A 23,969-nucleotide genomic window follows, 5' to 3' on the forward strand; every position below is an offset into this window, starting at 1 on the left:
GATCATGTGATACATGTAGTGACAGTGCGCTTACCCAACGAAACGATAACGCCAAAGTCTTTGTTAAAAATATGGCTACTGCCAATAGAAAGTTATTATCTCCTCCGGTAAACTTAAAAAATAAAAACTTTTAAGCGGGGCCGGCGTGCTAGGGCCTGGGCAGATAGGCATATAACTTCCAAGTCGACGTGACAACATCGCCATCGATCGTAGAGCATATTTTTCGTTATGCTTTTGTTTATGTCCATGTTTAAGTATCAAAGCATACACCCTTTTTTAAGACTTAGCTAGCACCACTCGTCTCGGAAGTTACTCTTTGCTCACTTTATATCGCCATTAACGTAAAGTACTAGCTTTGCTCAATATTGCTTTTTACCACATATATTATTGTTTAGCAATGAACCTTAGCTATAGTAAAAGGGTGGTTGGTTTTTGCACGAAACAGTATATCTGAGACTGCGAACTCAAGGCGGTCCGAACGTGAATAATCAATATATAGCCAATTTGGCGGGCCATTTTATACATTTCCAAATTCCGGCAACATCCTCAAAACACATCACTTACTAGCCACTTCGAGCCGAAAACGCATAATTTTTTGGTTTAAGTTGAAAATTTAGCAATCTAAAATAATTTTTGAAGGGCAACTTATGGCGTTCAAAAATTGGCTGGGGAATGATTTGAAGAGCGGAAAAATCGTTTTTTGAGAAAAATATTGTCTCTACTAAAGTCACAATCAAAAAACTACTAAAAACGGCTGTGGGACAAAAATTTACACTTTTGCCCTAAAATTGATCACAGAATGCGTAACAACAAAATGCACCCTATTTAAGTTTTCTCAATTTTTGCCGCACTTACTTTTCCATCCGGTACCATGCCGAAAAAAATTAAAACATCAAGAAGTCTTACGTTCTTTGATTTAAAAAAAGTCAGTATTTCACGACCCCAAACGTTTGTAATAATTAATGAAAGAGCTTTCGTGCTATCCACTTTTAATAATGAAATTTAGATACGATTATATTATGGATAGTCGATCTATTGTTGAGTAGTTCAGTTAACGTTTTAAGTCTAACGTGATAGTAGCTCTGCCCATGCCCATTCCACGTTCTTCACTAATGGCTCACCTAGATAGTCCTTCTTGCTTGACCCCAACTGTGCACAAACAGTAGTTTGTCAAAGATAACGACCCTTTCTCATATCTGCCTCAAATCTAAGGCAGTGGTCACACGATGCGATTCCCGGTCGATCTCTTCCGGACATCAATTGGGCGCGGCACTCAAGGTGTTGGACTGCGGGAACTGTAGTGTATACAAACGTCCTCCCACGAGAAACAAGAAAAAGTGCAGACGAACTACCGTTGTCCGCGATATTATCGAAGAGATTAAAGCAGCACAACGTCACTCTTAAGTGGACAAAGCCGTCCGACAAAGGTCGCATTAACGTCTGCGTCATTGAAGATACCACTGATGCGTGGCAAAAGGCGTTCTTCTAAATTATTTAAATAAAATGTTGAATTTTTGCTGCCAGATCGGTAACGGGGCTTGCAACATTCATAGGAAACGGTACTTGGAAATAGTCCATCCCTTAGGTGTATCTAGGTAATTATTATGGTTTCCATCAAGATGCAAGATTGAGATAATTTCATATTGTTGCCATGATTCGGCTTGACGCAAAAAGTGCGGAGATAAATGCGCTAAACGTAGCACTTGCCAGCAATAAATTATTATTATTCCTAATGCAAAATTAATGGCATGATTAACGGTTCTGCAATGATACCGAATTTATCTGGGACGTGATCGTCATAACTTACAGCGAGTGCGCCTTTTCCGGTAAAAGTCGAGATTTCTTAGCTTCAGCGACAAAACATCGTGATATAACTGATAGAAGAGACACCTGACAAATTGATTTCTGTCATGGGATTGCAATTGGAGGCAATTTGGTGCTTTTTTCTTTCGAAGGGAATGCAGAAGTTGAGAATATGCTTGATTGCTATAAATCATTCGTTTTTGCTGATGGTAGAAAATTTATATTGCCATGTAATTTTGTGTATGAGAAATAGCCAATGTTATCATTTCTCGCGTGGATGACAACACTGTTTCTTCTCATGAGGCAGTTAACTTCATTTTAGTGTTAGAAGTCCAAGTAACAGCTTAGAAACTCATAGTACTATTTTATCTATTTATCTTAATTTTTATTTATCTATTTTAAAACCAACATCACGTTTTACGAACGTTTGTAGTAACTTGCCCAATGCCTTACTTTGGCCCTCCTCATTAAGCATTGTATTGTATGCAAATCGCCTATTTTCCGACTGCTCTATTATTTATTCATATAAATCACAGATGAAAAGTCCCGTAGACGGTATATGCACATACATAAGTAAGATTATGGTGATGTCACGTCGTGTGTGGCTTTACGGTGATGAATTAGGTAGGAATTACACATACCATTGCTGATCGTTCCTGAGATATTGTAGGAATGTGGAAGAATTTGAATTTTGTACATATAATACCTATACTGGTCATAGGGCATATAGTGGAAATTAAGTTTCTGAGAACACAGCAAAATGAGCATTCAAAAGAGCAGAGGCATGTCAGAAATACTGGGAATTTATTTTGAAATAATTCAAGGGCTTGACTAATAAATGAAGAGGTCTCGTCCGCAGCTGGTTCTACATCCAAAAAAATTGCATTTTAAATTAACTAAAGACCAGGGGTGTATTAAGAATAATATAGTTTCAGGTAAGATTGAATTAGACGATCTTACCAACCATTCAATAATATCTCTTCTCCCAATCCATTTTTCTGGATACCGCTGATGTAACCATTCTCTTTCTGGTAAGATGTAGTGTCGGTACGTACAATCTTCTTTAAAATGCAAATAGTGGAAGTTGCGGCCTAATCCATGTAAAGATATTACATACATTTTCTTCCTTTTTATACCAATAAAAAGTGTGTATAGGGACACGAAATAATGATGCACTGACGTCAAATGAACATATTGATTATAGGACTACTATATTTGATGTTTTACGTAGCCAAATTCAATTACGGAATAACTAAACGTACATTTTCGCTGTTTCTACTAAACATACCACTTTGGGAAACCCCAACATTAATAAGCAAATTTCTTAGCACCACCTGACGAATTACAACTCCAATTGGAATAATTTTCTCATGCTAACCTCGTGATGAAGTCGATTCAACGTTTTTAGCCTACAGAAAGCGTTAATATGCCTTTTAATCAAAAAGGTCAATATACCGGTACTTCCCTGAAGGTTCTACTCCTAACCCCTCGAATAGCTACAATCATCAACCGGTACCTCACGTATATGAGGGGAATAATCGTCCCATTACGGACCAACACTTCGTGTTATTTGCAAAAACGGTACCGATATAAGGAAGCAACAGTCTATTTAACCTTGCCATATTATGGGGGTGAAGGTGATTATATGGAGCTAGCACAATCTACGTGCCGACTTGCGGTGTTGATTATTTTATATTACAGTAATGAATGGTACCTAAGTACCGGTATAAGCACATATACAAAGCGCCTACAAGGAGCAAATGAACACTGTGGTTATAGAGGATTATTCGCAATAGCTGCTCAAATCATCTCAATGATTTAGTCAATGTTCTATATAATTTGAAAAAAAAAAACGTTTAATTACAGTAAAAATAATGGAGTATTTGATCTTGTATTAAATTATATGGTGTAAAAATAACGTCATTACGCACCGCATACGGTAATGTTATTTTATCGTAGGTCATTTTATTTCTTGAATCGTTATAGTTGTAAACAATGGCAATTATCTCATGGCACATAATTGTACTAAAAAATATATTTCTAAAAATTACCAAATATACTACAGTGTTAACATTTATAACCAATGTTATGTCTTTAGCTAGGTCGACCACTGTTACTTATCCGATTCGGTCGGATTATTCATAAATGAGACATTTTAGAATATTTATCAATTTAAAGAGATATTTTTTAATACGTACAATTATCTACAACTACATCAAGGGTTGTTAAAATATTTAAAATTTGCAAAAAACTAATCAAAAATAAAATTTTTTGTGGTTTCACCTCGTGACTTAAAAGGTTAAATATTTAAAAATTTCGGACCGAAATTCATGATCGGGGGAAAAAGCGGGGGATTTTGTGACTACTTCGTGATCTGAAGGGCAAAAACTTCAAAATTCTCAATAAAAATTCCAACGCGCAATTTAAACATTTTCAGTTTTTCGAGATATTTTTAGATCCACTGAAATTTATTTGAACCTTAAAGATTAACTAATTCTACAGTTTACTGTATCTGTTAGAATTTCTGAGATAATAATAGTGAGTCTCAAATTTGAGCCACCCCATGCTTAAATCGATCTTACGTAGTTCTCCAAACTCTCGCTAATCACAGTCTATACCAAAAGCACCTTTCTATTCACCCATATTGCATATTAATAAGAAATCGAGGTTAATAAAGACCTTAAATTGCATATCATCAGTTTGAAAGAGAAACCGCCTCGTCTTACATTATAAACTTTCTCTTGCCAAGAACTAGGTCGGCTAAAAGCGAAGTTTACCTGTAACAAAAAAATTAAAATCAGTACCCGATTTGGTGTGGCGACAATGAATGAATAGGCGTTGGGAGTTTTAACCTTGATTCTTTCTCGACCGAGGAAGCATAACAAAGGAACCGGCTAATAATATCTATAAAGAGCAGGACTCATCGATTTATCTTGTTCTAAAGAATAAGTCAATAAAAACTCGGAGTTATTACGATCTAGCCAAGCATTAAAATTTTCATATTTGAAATAGCAGTTCCATGACTAAAGAGTAAATTACGATTGGTTTAGACGTTTTATTAACAGTAAATTATTATTTTATCTTTCACATCTAACTATAATAACCGAGAGAATTCTAATTATGCAACCCGATTGCCTATGAGTTGGCAAGAAGGTTTCAATATCTGAAGAATAAATTATTTCATCAGGAGTATTGCCAATCGCAAGGAGTAATAACACAGTAATAGTATATTAAGAGATTTTCAGCACGACATTGACGTTAATACACGGCGTGTTGTGATAAGCTAGATAATCATTTAGGAGGCCTAGAAGATTGATGATTATTGCATGAATAATGCTGATATGTAAAGAAATATGGGTAATGGATAATGGCAGAGATACAGGTATAAAATTGAATAATAGTGACACAGGTTAGTTCAGGTTGTTTATATTATTTATCGGGAAGTGCAATGGAGCAACTCAGTGATGTATTGGTTTCCAAGAACTTTCAAGAGACTGGGAAGACGCATGATTGCGAGATGTTCCCATGTGCGAGTTCGTAATATAACCAAAACCTATGCCAAAACAATGCAATATTCGATACTTGGGACGTATCAAGACTGCCACCTACTAGACCATTAATCTATTGGTGCATAGATGAGTGAAAGTGCGTTTGAGCATTGTTAATAAGTGAAAGTCGAAAATTTCTCTATATAGAAACTATTTGCTTGCTCGATATATGAATACATTAATTAAGCTGACACACTCTCACCGAGATGATGGGCGATAATCCGTTTACAATAGACAATGAGTGACCCGCAACCCAATTACGATCCTTTCACGATGCAAATACCTCGGATTTAATTGCGAAAACAGACAACATCAATAAAGACCTGTAATTATAAAATTACAGCTTCTCATCTACCGATAATTATTAATGATACCGCCCGAGGATGGAGCAATTTCAGCAACAATCGTACCTTGGAGGAAAAATGCGATGGAGAGAATCAAGGACGACGTCTTCCTTATAAAGATGCTGTAAGGATGAAACAGAATTTGTCTGATCAATTACAAGATTTTGATAGTAAAACTCGCTATGATACTCAAATATGTACTTAAGAGATAAGTAAGCCTATAATAATAAATCATAAGTGGACGGGCAAAAAGGAAAATCAAGAAAGCTGGTGTACTAAATCTTTTAAGAAAATATCGAGTAGTATTTAATTAAATTACGTGGCACAGTGAATTACTGAAAAAGTAGCACCACGGGAGATTAACCAAGCCTTAAGAGAGCTGACGTAAATTATGAATGGGGTGTGTGTGTTTTATGGCAAACGCTTTATCAATAGCGACGGTTAATGTTACTTATAATATGAAGAAACATTTTTGAAATTTAACTTAATATCTCCTTCACCTCAGACCGTTTTGAATCATTAAATAGTCTGAACATCCGTTGAAACAATCCTTAATACAAATTCTATTTTCCTTTCAATTTCCGATTGAAATATGCTCTGCAAATTCTTAGAGGCACAGCAAAACTCGCATTGGCTCATACATAAAACATGCCATATTGCGCAGTTAAAATTCCCCAACCGTCTAAACTGGAAGTCAGTCAATCCTCTTGATGAATAATATCTCACACACCAACCTTCGTAGAAAACAATGAACCTATCTGGTCAATCATCATTCGCATTCAAACATGTCCGTGTCACTCTAAGTATTATTCAAATTGTATTTTTTTTAGTCTAACATGGAAATATTATTAACTTTCATGCTGTTTTGTTCAGGTGGAAACGATACCTGAAATTATCATAACAAAAAATGTGTAAATAGCTCGCATAATGCGATTAATCCGAGGATTAATCACGACGTGACGACAATATAATGGAAAGTATCCGCCGAAATTGTTTGCGTTGATGATGATGATGATGATGATGGCCCGAGGAAATTATCGCACATAGCCCGGCAGCTTTGCGTTGTTATACCAAAGAAACCTTGACATTGGCCTGACATTGGAATTGGTTCAGTTTGATGGAATAATGAATTTGATGGTCTGTGGTATGGCTTTGAGTTTTGCAGGTTGTGTTGCAAGTAGCGAGATATCATCATTAATTTGTTGTTTTCACTAAATTGCAATATGTGAGGGTTCTCCGCACACCAGCGGCTTTTTGGTGACCGGTAGATTTGTGGGATTCAGGGTGCATAATCATGTGCGCACTCACGTATGTCTTTATGCCAATTAAGCAGCCGACTAAATTGTCGGCCGGCAAAAAATTGTTGGTCTGCCGGGTCCCTGAAATGGGACTCGCAACGAACTCTAAATTGACAATAGCGAATTAGTTTTTTTATAATAATATAGAGAGTTCAGGGTGAATATAGCGTAAATATTGTGAAACAAGTCAAAGAAACTCATAGTAACATCTCTCTCGCCCACCTTTCATTACTCTCTGTGGTTTACTCTTCACTTATCACATTTTCCCCTCAGTTCTCCTCTACAGCCCTAGACTTTCTACCTATGCCTCCCTGCTCTAGTATTGTCTAGTCTTTCGTTGTGTGCTCTTTAGACTGCCGACTGATCTTTTTTTTTAACTGTCTTGGATCAAGAGGTTTCACGTTAATTAGTTGGTTTCTTATTCAGACTTACTCTATCTCACAAACCTTGTATCATCAGCTTCCTTTCACTTCCTATTTTTTTCTTTCTCTCCAGGGACATTCTGTAAGCTATGGAAGAGAACGTTCGCCAATCAAAAAAATGTACCTTTCTCGATCGTTTCAAATATTCAAATAAAATTATTATCTGGCCTAAATAGTCAATAACCATCACATCCAAGTATCGGTTAAGGTGCTACATATATTTATTCTTAGTTCAACCATTGCTTAAGGGTGACTTCAATTCCATAAACACTGCCTGCCAGTGAGTTATTAACTGACAGCTATCGCTCCCTAATTGGAAATTGAAGAACTGGTCATTAGGGCCAAATTCATCTGCTGGTAATTTTAACATCAAGCTACTTTCGATAGAATCCAACAATTGAGCCAATTCTAAAACTATTTCAACGTTTCCGTAGAAATTAACTTGATGTCAAAGTTGACAGCACATTACTAATTTGGCCCTAGCTTTGTAGGTTCTAGTAAAACAATTCACCGTATTTACACTGACGGTTCATCCAAAAATAATTTTGAATTATAGTAGTGGGTTCATCCTTGGGTAACATTCAGCTTAAGCCTAGCCTATAAATCTAGTCTATAAAGTTTACCTTCGGTTCGAACAACAAGTTCAACTACCAGTTGCTTAACGGAAAGTTATCACGTCCCAGCTATACAACGGTAGAACGGGCCCTTAATTCACATTCACAATTAACTTTAAAGAAACGACCCTTAGTGACAAAACTCTTATTAATTAACTGTTACATAAATGCAATTTTTTCCATTCATGGCGATTTTGATGCAGTTAGATTAATTTATATCTCGAAAAGAGCGTTTAATTAAATACAGAAGTGCCGTTTCCATTATAGCTTGTGCTTGTTCTAATGGCCTTTAAACATCTGCTCTTAATTCCAAATTGATCGAACACGTTACCGATTTACGATACACTCATACTGTTTGTACATGTGAGAGTTTAAAAGTGCCATAAGGATCAGTAATTTCGATGACAATTTTAACGCCGTACCAAATTAAACGGCGTTTGTAGAGTACATGAAAACGTTGCAAATTTTATGGGTGTTTTATTTTTCTTGGAACTGCTAATTTAACGGTGAAGAAGGCTCTTCAATCTTCCTTGGACAGTTTAGAATGGTCTTTTATTGAAAAACGAATTCGCACTGCGAATAACGCAATAAATTGAGTAATTTCCTCTTCTGCGCCATTTCCTGAACGTACGCCCATAGTGAACAACCACCTGGGATACATAGATTATAAATAAGAGAAAAAGTTAATGGTTATAGAAAACAGAGCTGCCTCAATTTATAAGTAACCCGCTGACTGAAAACACATAAAACAGCGTGTACGTCGTGAGAATGTGAAGTGAATTAATCGTTTCTTGTTGGTGAAATGTCTGCACCTAACAAAAGAACGTTTTAAAAGGAAACTACAGCACTAAGTATGGGAAAATGGTAATAATAATAATGTTGCTCGGCAAAAAGGAACTGGAAAAAACCCGTCGAAGTATCGATTCGCGGAATTAATTCCCTTTAAAGAGGTTGTAAAGATGGGTGGCTGCAAGTAATGAGATTGTTCCGATATTTTCTCCATCTGTGGCATAATTTTATGACGAGATTTTAATTATTTTTCCCACAAACGTGCTTCTATCAATTTAGATCGAAAAACAAGTTCCAGGCGAACCCGAGTAGCCAATTAGGCATCTTAAGTCGAGTGTGCCACAGCTTTGGCTTAATTAAAAAGATCTTGCTGTTACATAATGACAGAATAATTGATTGAAAATCACCCTTCTTTGCATATTTGAGAATACTTACAAAACGGGTACATGCACACTTTTTTTTCGGCTTAACAAGCCTGATTAGCAGCTCGTATTCCCAAGAGATATTAGCTTTGTATTACCTTTCTGCAGATCAAATGGCAAAGAAAAATAAGGAAAACAAAGAAACGAAAAATCCGTCTCGAACATATTTAGAAACAGTAAGTTTTTTGCTTTTCTGATCTCCTGATAGAACGTTCCCAATTCCTCAAATTCACTTTATTAAAAATTTTAGAGCACTAGGTCCCAGAACTACAAGGAATTTTCACTCGTATGGAGGATTCTTTCTGTTTTAAATTTGGTGATGAAATTTCTTCAAAGTATCTATATTTCAAGCAATTACCTGATATTAAGCCAAGTGAATATCTAGCAAAAATATGAAACCACTTTTCTTGTACGTGCGAAAATGTCTCAGAACGAAAAATGGAAAAAAACATGCACTGGCCAGACAGTTCTAGAAAATTGGTGTCGAATACAAGAATGTTTAAATACCACCGTTTGCGACAAAAAATAATTACTCTCTTAACATCAACACTCAGCATGTTGTTTCTATAAGTATTATAGGTACTCAAACGCAAGAAGTATTCGGAAACATTTCTCCGTTAAGCAAGACCGGATGACTCGCAATAAATAAGAAAAATACGAGGTTACTGAGTCATTAATTGACAAAGTGCAGCCTTTTATGGAAAATTGAACAATTAAATTTGCGATCAAGGCGCAAACCTGTTACCGCCTTTGTTTTACAAGTCTACATCATTCATTTCTTCAAGTTCGAATCATCAGTTATTGAGGGTTCATTTCCTTGTATTAATCATCGGTTTTTGTGGAACAACACGGTTACATTAAATTGGTAATCAATTAATTGCGAATTAGTACCGGGTGATTCATCGGCGATTTTTGTTGATTAGGTGAAATTATACGCGAGGAATAATAATTTGCACGCTTCCAAGTACCTTTTCGGCTTTTTTCGTGCTTTACTAACTCTATGCTGAGAGGAAGACATCATATTCATATAAAAAATATACAATGTGTCTACTTCAGTTAGAATCATTTTACTTTTTAAACTTTTTAATTATTAATTTTACGAAAAACAGTTATTATTCATAAAAAGTTCTGCACGGTCTTAAACTTAAAATGAAGAAATTAGATGTCAAATTTTTGGAATCGTATTCCGGCCTTCTTAAAAATTAGAATTTTTGCTCAAGAAAATTTTATTATTTTTAATTTTAATAATGCACATTTATTACTTGTTCATTGCAAATATGGCAATTTTTCGTCTTTTAATATATTTTCATAACAATTGCACAATTTAAATAGGTAATTAATGCATAACAGACAAAAAGTTAATAATTTGTGTACCTATGTAGGATTATTTACTTTAGTTCTAAATTATTCTACTAATGCATCGACATAGAGACTCTCTCTTTCGAAATATTTAATCGTTTTTTTGCCAAATTTCCTTAATACATTCACTGTCATATTTGGAATAATTTCTTGGCGTCCTTTCGAAATAATCCCCTCTAAATGATTAACATATTGAAGCGACCTGTACTGGTGAATTTTCTATTTTAAATAACCTCATAAGAAATAATCTACAGGAGTTAAGTGAGGAGTTCTAGCAGGCCAAACAATATTTGAATATCTGCAAATCACTTTAACACTGAAAATATTTGGAAGGTATTTTCTAACAGCTATCGCAGTGAGATAAGGTAGCGTCTTGTTAGCATCAAATTTTTTGACGTTCTTACACGGGTTAAATATTCTGACACATATAAAACTGCACTGTCAAAAAACAATTAAATATTTTGAAAAAGAGGCACTAGTGGAACGACTTAAAACTAAAGTAAATAAATTATTGTTGTGCATTAATTACGTATTTAAATTGCGCAATTGTTATGAAAACATATTAAGAGACGAAGTTATTAACTTTTTAGTAAACAAGAGATAAACGTACATTATTGAAACTAATAATATTAAATTTTTTTTTAGCAAAGTTATGGCATAGTGTACGATAGCAAAAATTTGATATCTGATTGTTTTCTTTTAAAGTTAGGATCATGCAGAACTTTTTATGAATAATTTTTTTTAATTAAAATACAAAATGAGTGATAACAAAGTTTCCTTTATGATCCCAACTTAAGAAGACACGCTGAATAAAATAAACATTGAGGGACTTGTTTATTCAATGGTGGTTGTGCGATTATGATGACACTGTTGATGATATTTCCGACAATGCATTATTTTCTATATTTTGCCACGCAATATCAAAAACATCGCGTTACATCTAGGCTAGCTTGACGAAGCTATTTCTAATGAAAAAAATTAATCAAATCTCCGTCTCCAATTCGACAAATCATCATCATAATGGTACAGGGTGACTCGACACCGGTGGGTTGAAAGAAGTTGCATTGGGTGGCCTTCTTAAATCAGAAAACCTGAGCGACACGCATGCCTGTCGAATTAAGATGACCAACACGTTCGTCTGGACACACATTTCATACGCGATACGAACACTTTGCGTGCCCCGTCGGCCATACTTACACTTGATTTAGTGGGGAATTAACCGTACAACCGTGAAAGTCTCAAACTCACGTCTTAAGGACCTTGAGAGGAAGGCTTGAAGTGCCCTTGAGCTTGGTAAATTAGAAAATGGTGGTTCTCCAGACAGCCTATCGGCGTTGAAGTTGAAAGACAACTCAAATAGGTCAACAGGGAATACCAAATTGGCTTTACTGTTTCTTATCGATTAGCGGCAGTGATTTCCTCGTTGATATTTTTAATTAATCGGAGTAATTTGGTGTCGAATTGTACCAGACCGGAATGCGGTACTTCAAATTAAAATGGAAGCACTAAAATAATAATTTTTCTGCTGAATTTTTAAGAAATTTCGTAACGATACAAAATTCTTCAGTTAGGTGCCAAAAACCTGTTTTAGACGTCCGATTAAGTAACACCATGTTTTTGCGATATACATTAATTGTTTCTTCATTGGCGTATAGTGCAATAACCTCGACAGTAACTAACAGGTTCCTGAGATAATAGAAAAGTAATTAAAACTGGTAAATTTTGCGAGTTTACGGGTGGTTGAGCAATAAGGTAATTCACACAGTTCAATATTTGTTATATTTGGAGTCCGACCGGTTTGAAACGCCACAGCTGTAATATATTTAGTTAAACCACTAAATAATCGCTTAACAAAGACATCCAACCACGGTGACACGAACGCTCTGGTTGACTAATCAACAATCAACAAGTGAAACACAAAAAGTCCAAAAAATACCGGAAAGGGGGCAGATGCAAAGGAAATGAGCTGCAAGCACGGCAACATCATTATCATCTTCATGGAAATCTCCTCATTATCTGCCTCAATTAATCGACTTGGTGTGAATGAAGGCGAAATCAATGAGACATGGGAGCAGTCAAACTGATTCTTTAATGACCACTGACCTGATCTTTGTGTCAGCAAGTTGCAGAACGTTTTAAATTTCGAACAAAGGCAGTAGATTTGCCATAATAAATGACCTACTTTTAATACTGGAGTGCGGGTGAATGGCACTTAATATAATATACAGCATGCTTCAAATACTCTGAATGTTCGCTTTGATTAAGAAGAGAAATTGTTAGGGAAAAAAGAATTCACCAATAAGTTTCTACGTGTGTTTCGCATAGTAGTTCTTCACTCACATTTTTTTCTAGATTCTAATTTGAATTTCGATAATAAGGAATTCACCACAAACTACCAGATGCAGAAAACTGGCAAGGAAATTAACCAGTAATTGGATATCGACTAAGGTATGTAATTAATAAGCCACAAGCTAACGTATATGATTTAATAAAATTGCAATAAAAGCAAGTCCGCAATGTGCAATATCCACATGACTGTGGCATTTTGAAACCGACTAAGGACATACATTCCTGCAAATTAACATTTATTATTTTTATGGACATTGTCTAGTCACTGATCATCCGGTTAATAAAGAATGTCTTTTTCTAGGCTTAATTGCCTTATTCAAATTCATTTGGAAAAATAAATTTCTTTTGCAAGATGGTTGCCTACCTAGTTGCTTACGACCCGGATCTAGTGACAGGTGATTTCAATTGATAAACGACTGAGGAAGCTTAAAAGTAAATAATAATCACTATGTTTATACAGCATTTGGGCTCATCCTTCTTCTGATGAATGAAAATAGGAACATTCACAGTGGACAGGTGGGGCATTGAAAGGAGGTCCCCCGATAAGAGTAGACCACGAGTGGAGTATGTCATCTTCGTTAGATAACGGTAACGTTAGAGTAATGCATTATTGAAGAAAACGAGAAAAAGAAAATAAACAAGGAGTGCGAGTAACTGATGCTAATTCTTTGTTAGTTCAGGTTTACTAGTATTTACATGTAAAGTGCATTAGAATACAAAAGTGGCACCGATTTCGGGAACTGCTTGTTTCGAAGGCATTGTCAAAAGTCTTTCAGTACCTACAGAAACGAGCAAGCAAATAAAACAAAAACGAATAAAAACATACAAGCAGGAGGTTCGGCCAAATGGATTCATTATCTTAAAGTGCTGACTTAAGTAGTATATTGTTTGGATTCTTACTATTTCTTACTATTAATTGTTGGTAATTTCTGGACAAAAACGTCAAATTCCTTTCTGATATATTGAAGATAATGATTTCGTTCGTAATTACAAGCTTATTAAAAACATAAAACTCCTTGAATAAATGCCAAACGTCGAATTTCGCGCGGTTATTAAAATTTCTCCCAAAATCATTTTAAACAAAACGCGCCAGATACTGTTTAAGGAGCTCCCGGCTCGGTAAAATTATAATTAATAAATTACCACACCGTTTACTAAACATGATCAAAGACAATGAAAGCTCTGGAAGAACATGTGTCAAGACGACCCACGAAATGATGACCAAAGATAATGTTGCTACTATGAAAGATTGTCGTCTAAAACAGAAAGAAATCGCAAAAATTGTTTGCAAGAGAACGTAAAAGAAAAAGCAAAGAAAGTTAGCAAAATATGTTCTCCTAGTCCACGACAATGAGCCAATTTAAAAGGCTGCTCGTGACGCCTTGCAGCTTTGAAAAATTAACACCCCATCATACAGTCTTCACCTGGCGACAATTTTTTTTGTTTCTCAAGTTGAGCAAAGACTGTCGTGAATGGAATGGATTAACAAGAAATGTGACCAAAAAATGAAATCAAAACTGCAAAATAACATTTTGAAGCTTATGGGCGTGAAGTTCGACACAACCAACATTGCTCAGATAAATCCTCTGATAACCCACCAATTAGCTATCAAACCCTTTGACTATTACCATATGGCAATGAGGCGGATAGCCTCTTCAAGTCAGGAAACAACTGTCAACATGTCGGCTTTGGGTAGTGAAGCTGTAGCTCTAACAAATCGCTAGAGCAAATTTTGTCCAGATAGAGGCATCGCTCATCAACCTGATGTGTCCCCAGTCACGACCATGACATAGTTCCAGAACATTCAGATTCACACAACGCTGTATGAAATCTCTTCTCATTATAGCAAATTAAAGAAGACCAATTCCCAACTTATTGGAAACTCAAACCACACGAGACGTCACACTTACATAAAGTGGGTAAATAGTAACAGCAGAACTTGATTAGAACGTGTCTGCAACGGCCGACGAGTCTGAGAAGAATCATTAAAAAACACAATTAGAATGTAATAACACTGATATTATCGACGGTACAGCATCGTAACTGTCTGGCATACTTGCAGTGGTTGTTTCTCGGACGCCGAGAGAAAAATTGGGTTTTCAGACCTTGTACCAACATTAGACAGGTGTGGTAAAGGCTTTATTCGATGTGCGGACCAGCTGAACTCGTGGCTATAAAAATCTGGCGTAATTTTGCGGTTCTTCGTGTAAGACCTGTTTGTTTAATCACGGGATTTCTATCGGAACGATGCGGTTTCGGCATTGATTTTTGTCATGTTGTAATAAAGTTGGAAAGACCTAGACGAGAGCAAGAAACAGACACACAAAAATGTGGGTGAAAAACTATAAATGAAGTGAAGCTAACCATTTTTGCAATACCTGATTTCTGCTGGAACATAATAATATCTTCTACGTCACAGAGAACTGTGTCCTATCTTCTCGGAAACACTATAATGGCAACGACATGTCCCCACCCTTCGAAGAAACGCGTCCCAAAGCAATTAAATGTGCTTCCAGGACAATAACGGGAGTGGACTAATTTGAATTAGCTTCTAAAGTGTAAAAAATATGAAATAAAGCTGGATTCAGGGCAACTCATCATCGTTGAGTATGACAAACAATTTATGAAAATTTAGCGAAAATGTCTTCGAAAATAAGCAATAGAGATTCATGAACACAAATGTTATCAGAACAGGTTAACTGTTATATTAAACTTAGACTCTCAAATTGAGGACCTGCTAAAAGCATTTTTAGAGCACCTTCAAAATGGCAAAAAATAGGTATTAATGCGAAGCCATATCTCGGAAACCGAAAGGGATTGGACAATTCCATTTTGGTATGGTCATAGGGCGCACCGAGATGTTTAATTTCAGATATTTTCTAAAGCAAGTGCTTCACGTGTTCTCGAGATATCGGCGTTTTAAAATTTGAAAAATGGCAAATTTTAGATGTGCTAATAAGTAAGTTTATCAAAATTTAGAAAACTTACTCGTAACCAGATATGTGTTACTAAGAATAAATGAACAAAAAAACATATCAAGTGTAATACTGACATGTGGATTGTCCTGGTACTGCCATCGACCCACAGACTTTCCTTCAAATGCGACTCAACCAATAACCATTAACATAATGGGAAGAAGGCCCCAGAGCCTTATTTGTCTTTCTTTGATCTGTCGACTGACTGGTTTTTTTTAAAACTCATTGGTAGGTTAACTATTGAAGTGGGTCAGTTCCATTAAGCTCTTTGCCGCTGAGTCTGACAATTGCAGTGATTACCGCGGATGCTCTCGATCTGAATGAAAATTGCTCGTGACTCGACAATTTTCGGAGTTATACTGTGATGAATGTGTACTGACACATATTTACAATCCGTCAGATGAATTTTTCGATCTAAATTAACCGTAACTGTATCTTTCACGGTCATGGTAAGTGACCATATTAGTTGACTAAATAAATATAAGACCCAGAATTCAAGACACTGTAAAATTTACTATACCCAAAATCAATATTAGATCACAAAATGTTCAGATATTCAATAGACATACTTTAATCACACACTCTATATTGAAATAGTATATTAAATATCGAGAAGGATAAGGAAGATTTATTAATCGAAAGCTAAGTTTGGAAGCTGAGTGTAGCGAGGCTCGAAGGTTTGCTAATAACCTTAGAATCTGGCTTGAAGGTTATTCAGAGTTGAAAACTCGGCTGTGTTTGCGTTACTTACAATTTTTCTGAACTCGGATTACTTACAGATATCACACTGTATATTGGTATCGACGCACTTTCTAAACATCTTTATCCTATAGGTACAGTAATCTAATATTATTTTTCGATGCTACTAAAATATGTCGGACTTCTTGGAGAACACTGTACAACATTTTCTTTGAAAACTGACGATGCACTTTTAATACTTTTCTAGGAATCAGATAAGTTATTCAATAATAACGAAGATTCCCATGGCCTATTATGCAAAAACAAGCACTTTATCCTCATTATGCAATAGAAATTCAATAATTATTAGTCTTAAATCAAGACTATGTTTGCGATGCCCATGTCAGGCCATCTGAGCAGTAGGATGAATAATACAAAAAGGCATCAAAAACAAGCCCCCTTTAGGGGCAATAAACATGATTCGAAGACGCACCGCCACAATACCTTTTTATGGTGATCACCACAAACCATCATCTATCATGTAATGCAATTGGAGAGAAAGGTTCTAGTGCTTAGGATGCAAGTCACGAAGAAGAAAGCTTGTATAAACAACCGTTGCAGGGTATTCGCACCGGGCTAGAACAATTTTTTATTGCACTTTCACTGTCTTTATTGCTTATTATTCTTATTTTCTGCACGCAGTATCTTTATAAACGTTATGTTATTATTATAGAGGTATTAAATAACTCGAACCGTTTAACGGACAGAAATGTGTACGCAATTAAGCAATTCGCTTTCACTTGCCATTTTCTACAAAGCGTTCAAGTGCTAAACACGGAATCGGGTTTTGCCACAAATACGGTTACGAGTCTGGCTGCTGTGAGATTTAATACTGAGTCACTAGCTTAATGGGCACTTTCTATTTTAGATTGAAAAATACACGCCAAAATGTATATCTAACAAGAAGTTGTGTTTGCGCTTAAAGAAGTACACAGTGAATGTTTTAAGGTGTTACAAGGCAATTACTTTACACTAGTTTACAGTGGGTTGAGAAAATTTAAGAGACAGGCTATTTTTAGAGGCTATTGCCAGAGTATTTTGACATTTTTTTTAATTACACAAGTCCAGCAAAATTGTACCTACAAGGGCTCCTTCAAATGGAAACTCCTTTTTTAGCATACCGTATACTTAACTTCAATTGTTGACAAAATGGTACCTGAATTTTTACATTAATTACATTTTAGCGATGTATAGTGTCTAAACGATTTGAGATAAAGCATAACGATTAGCATTCTTCTATTTTATTTTTGACAGTTATATTAAACGACGCTCAACTTTGAAATTTCTCAAAATACTCTTTTTTCTGCTCACTTTGCATAATTACAAGCGCCAAAATGTGCGTCCATCAGCTACAAACAAGTCTCCCAAATTTTAACAACTTACTATAAATTGGATTAGAGAAATTGCTTAGTAACCCTTTAAAAATTCACCATATACATCAAGTCTTATCAGCTATTGAATTAACATTGCATATATCTTCCCCAAATAAATGTCAATTCGAGCGCCCCTTCTCTATCTTCTCGTCTTAGGAAAGTTTATACAAACACAAATTCTCTGAAAGTTTATTGTTAGTTCGATAACACCAAGCAAACTCTTATCGCAGTACATTTGCGTGTAAAGTATAAGTTCACATTAATTCCAGCATTCATCGCTATCGTCTGATAACACACCTTTCAGAAAGCCGTTTGTGCCCTACACAGAAGACAACCATGACCGATAAAAGTTTCTTGAACCCGATTCAGACCTTCAAAGGTGCAGTTACAACATGTTTTCCGATTATGGGCCCGCAACTCGGACCTTCGCTTAAGGGGACGTTGACCTGGACCATGTGGGTTTTGCACAAGCCCTTTACGAACAAAATGCATATATTGTTGATATACGTGTGAATATATGATTTTGGCTTTAGTATTTTTATTGCGATATTTATTTAAAGTACACAAAACACTCTCATGTCATTAGAGTAAAAAAAAATTAACTTCCTAGACGTTCTAGAACGCTTTTACACTTCAAAACAGGTTTGGATTGTACCGCCATATTGGTGTATAGCCAATATGGCAGCTCTGCTATCAGACCATATTACGTTGATCTGATCATTTCTTGACGCGTAGTTCGAGCCCATGAGGGAATGACAACTCTTCATTCTGGAACACCGTAGCATGGTTTCCAAGAATAGTGTTCCCGTTTCGCCAGCTCCAATACGTTTTCGCTGTCGGGTATTGCCACTTCTAGGCAGATTGAGTGTGGGGAGAACACCACTCGCTATTTTATTCACGACCAGCAGAAGATCACTCATCATCTCGCATGTATTGTCTCTGATTTAATCACTAGAGCCGTTCTCACGGCCAGAGCTCCGGTTATTCCAAGGCTCACAAGCTTCTGAACCTTGCCCAGCAGCACGCGTCCGTTGGCTCCACTCTAGGCCACCATACGATTGTCTCGTATGCGAGAATGACGGACCTGATCATTGCACAGCAAAGAAACTGCAGGATTGAGAGCCCAGATACAGCCGAAGGCCCTTTTGCGCCGTTCACAGTGCATCTGATTTTGCTAAAGACGTGTTCCTGATAAGACTGATTTTTTACTTTACGTAAACATGTATATAAAAAAAACTGTCCTCTGTGGATGAATCGAACAAGTGAAACTTTTTTATAATCTAAATTTTTTTTTTTTCGAATATTTCAATTTGCGGCAAATAATACGAAAGTGTTGCATCGCTGAGGACATTCCCACACCGATCAGACCAAATCTAAAGAATTGGCATACGCTCGACAAACAAGGTGTAGAAAATATTTTTGCCTATAAAACTATTTCCATGATTATACTAAATGAAACGCGATTTGACATACCATGAAACGCGTCTAAAGAGATAATAATTAACGAACACGCCTTGGAAACGCTAACGTTATGCTCTTGCAACACGTTCCAGTGACCTTTAAATCGCCTTTCACCCGCCGCATAATGAGCCTACTAATCAACGAAAAGAAAAAAATATAATGTGAAAAACTAATAATTTTTTTAATGCAAAATATCATTTGAACGCTGGATTAGAAGACAATAAATTAAAGAGAAAAACTCGAATTCTTAATCTTTTATTATACAAAACATTGGGAACTTATTAAGTTGAATACGATCGTATTTCGGTCGAAATTTCATTGAAATAATATACAAATTTAACCTGCAATCTGCACTTGTCAGAGTCCTTAGAAGTTTAAATTAAAATAAGTTAACTGCTCACACAAATCCTGGAAACACTCACACTCAGCACACTAATTTATCCAGAATTACCGGAGTTCCGAGTTGCACTTTTAGAGTCCACACTCCCACTCAACCAAAACTTGATTTCCAAGTCTCTATGCCCATTGGGCGAGGTCACAATTTCCGTAGAAACCTCCAAGTCCCCACTGGAACTGAAGCTGCTCGAGGACGATGACGAGGTGGACCTGGAGAATGGCGGTTTATGCTTATCATCATCGTTCAGGGACAGCTCTGCAAGTTGGCTCTGAAGATTATCGTATATGGAAGGTTGGGACGAAAAAGAAGAGAACAAACTGGAGAAATCGAACGATTTAGGAGGGGTCAGGAACGGGGAGTAACAACTCCTGTCTACGTCCCAAATTTGACCCTCGGGATCACAATAGCGACACTGGCACGTGCTGACCGGCTGGTTGCCGTTTACATCTTGACCCTCTTCGACTTCTTCGAAGGAGTGATGTAGTTTAGGAGTTTCGGAGATTTCTCCTAGGAAATCGAAAGTTTGGGTAGATGAGGCTTCATCATTAACATGACTGTTTTGAAACAATTCGAAGGGCTCGAAGTAGGGAAAGTAAGGCGACAAATTTGCCAAAGAAGTTTGATCGGGTATATTTGTGTTATCCCCACTTTGATTGAGGTGATGGGAGCGGTTTATATGAGGCAGAGGTTTTCGGTCCTTTTTCCGCCTCTTCCTTGGTTTTATAATCCGAGGTAAACAAGTTTCAGAGTTCTGCGAAGCAGAACTCTCATCACTAGTAACACTAACAGAGTCCACCCCTTTAATACTATTACTACTTCCTTCACTCACAGAGTCTGGGCACGGCTTCCTGTTATTGGAATTTTCGAAGATTTTAGTCTGCTGTACAACATTTCCGCTTTTATTGGCCCTATGTTTCCGGTGATGGTAATACTTGGTAAGAATGAGCGGGGCTCCCTGGGTATGGACGGCTAGCTGAGCCAGGTGATGGTTGGCGGAGGTTTCGTCATGGTTTTGCCTGCGGTTTCCTCTGTGACAGCCGGCGAAAGATATTAGGGGTGCACCACCTGCCCACCTTTCTGCCGAAGGGCCGTTCTGGAAATTCACGAAGCCATTCTGGGAATAAACCGGGGAACGTGGAAACGAGTCCCGATCTTTGGTGAAATTTTTGGGGTGGTTCTGCGAGAAAAGACAAGCGCCGATGTATCGCTCTATTTCTAAGGCATCCAGCGACGCGGGGCTCATGGTACCGGCTTGATCGCGCCCATACCGGTCGACGTGAAAACCAACCGAGAGCCGATGTCACCAACGGGTTCCCCTCGCAACGATCAACTGAAACAACGGCGGACAGGGGTCTTCCACTTTGCGTGTTGTACACCGGCGAGAGAATGGTAAGAAGCCCCACTACACGGCTGCGGAGACGGTGTCGCGACTGCACTAACCTACTTCTGCTGGGAGTCGAGACTATCGGAAAAAAAACTACAACCACCCACATAAATGGGTCAATAGAATATAAACATGGGCTTATAGTTCTAAAGGAGCCAGCATTTTTAATGGGTGCTCTTCAACGATAGCAATTGTATGGCATTTTCTTCATCCTGCAGCGAAGTTGGAAAAAAAATTTATGTGCGAAACTCATTAGAAAATAGTATTTTGTGTAATTCGTATCGTAAACTGTACTCGTCTCGAGAGATGCATTTCCTAACCGATTTTATAAATAATTCTTATGGTTCTTTCACCAAAAAGGAACGACGTGGTACCAAGGGTCAGCAGTGCATATGGTGAACGTCTTACACACTTTTTCTTTTGTGAAAGTCGGTACAGCCAATTCGTCTTGTTGTATATCATTAAGAGGATCTTGGAAAGCACTAATCACAATAGAAGACACTTCGTTTACAATTCTCAAGTGTGGAACCTGATTGCTTGAGAGAACCACTTCTATTGTTCAATTGGATTTTTTACAACATTCAGATCGAGATAATTTTTGTAATGGTTTTCGAGGGCTATTGTGACGGTTTCATAAAATAAGGACGATTATACGATGATGTACCTGAAGAAATGTTATTTTCAGTAAAAAGTATCTTGCTAGAAGTATTTACTTTGATGCTTATTAGATATAAATAATTAAGACCAAACACAAACACTTAGTTAGGCATCAATATCTCAAATCATGTGGGTACGGTGCCGCTTATTTTGCTGCAAAAACATTCATTTTCAAATCCCATTAATATACCGTTGATCAAGTTAGTTAAATTGGCACTTTCCTAAGCCCACATGCACCGAACATCCACTGCGACTTTTACAAACGGTACTTGCATAAATAAATGATCATCGTAATGTTATATTGCCTTTAAGACAACTTTCTCCATGTCTCTTTCAAAGGCGCGGCTGCTTCTTATCTCCACAGGAAAAAATCAAGAACAGTTCCTATACGTTTCTGTGTCCGACCATACACAATACATATTAAATTTTCCTATGATACGATCTTGACATGTCGCAATCATGAATAGGACATTAAAAGTGAGCATTGATTTCGATACGCTACCGGTGTGTTTTATGACCGAATTGAGAACCCCCGAGATGTCCGTGATCTCGATTATGGTATTGTTCTTTGCATTCCGACTGTTACTCGATTTACTTTCTCCTACTTTCCCTTATTTGCGCGTTTAGCATGTGCCTTGTCAGTGATGAATTTCAACAATTTCTCATTGCTGGAACAACTGTGATTGACCACTATAGCGGAAGAAAAACATTTGCGTAACATGGTTTGGGGTATAGCCGCCCAAACTGGTCAACAACTTGTAGACAATATGACTCGTAGATAAAAATTAATCCTGTTGACAATTATGTTGAATTGCTAACATGTATGAACAGGGCGGTCCACGTAAGATGATCCACTACCTTTTCTCAAAAACTGTAAGGTTTAGAAAAAAAGTTTAATATAAAAGCCATTCAGTTTTTCGTGAATTTTTATTTTCTATTTTCGAAAGTACACGGTGGTCCAGAAAATCGTGGCGTGACAAAAATCTTTTTTTTTTAATGGAATACCCTATATTTTGTTACGTATATTAATTCTGCTTGTAATTATAAATATTTTTTGTTATTACAAAATATGAAAAACGTTTAGCAGTTTTTGAGTTTTTTTAATTAAAAGTAAAGATCTATGGTAAAATAAACTTCTGAAAATTCTCAATAAATTCAGAAAGTGTTAATTGTATCGTTTAAAAACTCGAGCTAATAACAAGGGGTGGTTTTACTAGAGTATATTTTTAATTTTCGAGAAATATTATACAGGGTGTGAAAAAAATCCAAACTTATCACATTTCAAGTGCCTGAAACTCGATTTTTTTTAATGGGGCACCCTATATTTTTTTGAAAACGAATTCTTTAAATTCCCTTTCATATAATATATACAGTGGTGGCCATAAGTATGGAATATTATTTTAATTTGATAAAATATTTATTAAAAAGTATTGAACAAAAATTACACAAATGCTTGAAGGACTTTATTTAATTTCCTATAATTATAACATAAAATTGAGATTTCTAATTGAAAAAGTTTTTAAAAAAATGAAAATGAAAAATTACACTTGAACAAAAGTATGGAATATTTTTTATATCATGGTGTGGAGTCTGCCATCTTAAGTAAACTCAATATTTTGTGGCATACCCCTTAGCATCTAGGACAGCCTGACATCGACGCTGCATTGAATCAATTAGATTCTGGCACGTTGAGGAAGAAATGTTTTTCCATTCTTCTTGTATGATCCTCCACAATTCTTCAGCATTTGACACGTGTCTTTGTCTAATTTTTCGTTTCAAATGGTCCCACAGATGTTCGATGGGATTTAAATCAGGAGATTATGAAGCCCATTCTATAACATCTATCTGCTTTTCAATAAACCAATTTTTAATCAACCGTGAAGAATGTTTAGGATCATTATCCTGTTGGAACCGCCATACCAGTGGCATTTCTTCCTCGGCAAATAGAAGCATATGCTGCTCTAGGATATTTTTGTATAAAAACCGATCCATTATTCCATCAATTTTGACTAGCAGGCCAACTCCAGATCTCGAAA

At 36.5% G+C, this 23,969-nt stretch overlaps 3 protein-coding genes across 8 annotated transcripts in view; all 3 read right to left on the reverse strand.

Moving 5' to 3' along the window:
* twin (CCR4-NOT transcription complex subunit 6-like twin) overlaps positions 1-23,969 on the reverse strand; it is a 71,888-nt gene that overhangs the window by 24,782 nt on the left and 23,137 nt on the right. The window contains exon 1 of one of the 6 annotated variants that reach the window (XR_010752150.1): positions 9,774-9,796. The exons of the other annotated variants lie outside the window; for them this stretch is intronic. The gene's annotated coding sequence lies outside the window, so the exon portion shown is untranslated. Of the gene's footprint in view, positions 1-9,773; positions 9,797-23,969 lie in introns of those variants that run through there. 6 annotated transcript variants of the gene reach the window in all.
* Atf6 (bZIP_ATF6 domain-containing protein ATf6) overlaps positions 1-23,969 on the reverse strand; it is an 83,978-nt gene that overhangs the window by 13,791 nt on the left and 46,218 nt on the right. The window lies entirely within an intron of this gene.
* Positions 19,735-21,324, reverse strand: LOC136408956 (uncharacterized). The gene has a single exon (XM_066390190.1). The coding sequence runs from the start codon at positions 21,133-21,135 to the stop codon at positions 19,933-19,935; it is 1,203 nt and encodes a 400-aa protein (XP_066246287.1). The 5' UTR covers positions 21,136-21,324; the 3' UTR covers positions 19,735-19,932.

This window comes from Euwallacea similis, chromosome 5 (genome assembly GCF_039881205.1).
Source record: "Euwallacea similis isolate ESF13 chromosome 5, ESF131.1, whole genome shotgun sequence".
NCBI classification, from domain to species: Eukaryota; Metazoa; Arthropoda; class Insecta; order Coleoptera; family Curculionidae; genus Euwallacea; species Euwallacea similis.

Coding starts and splice junctions, on each gene's coding strand:
- LOC136408956 (XM_066390190.1), bottom strand. CDS start 21,135: ATGAGCCCCGCGTCGCTGGATGCCTTAGAAATAGAGCGATACATCGGC.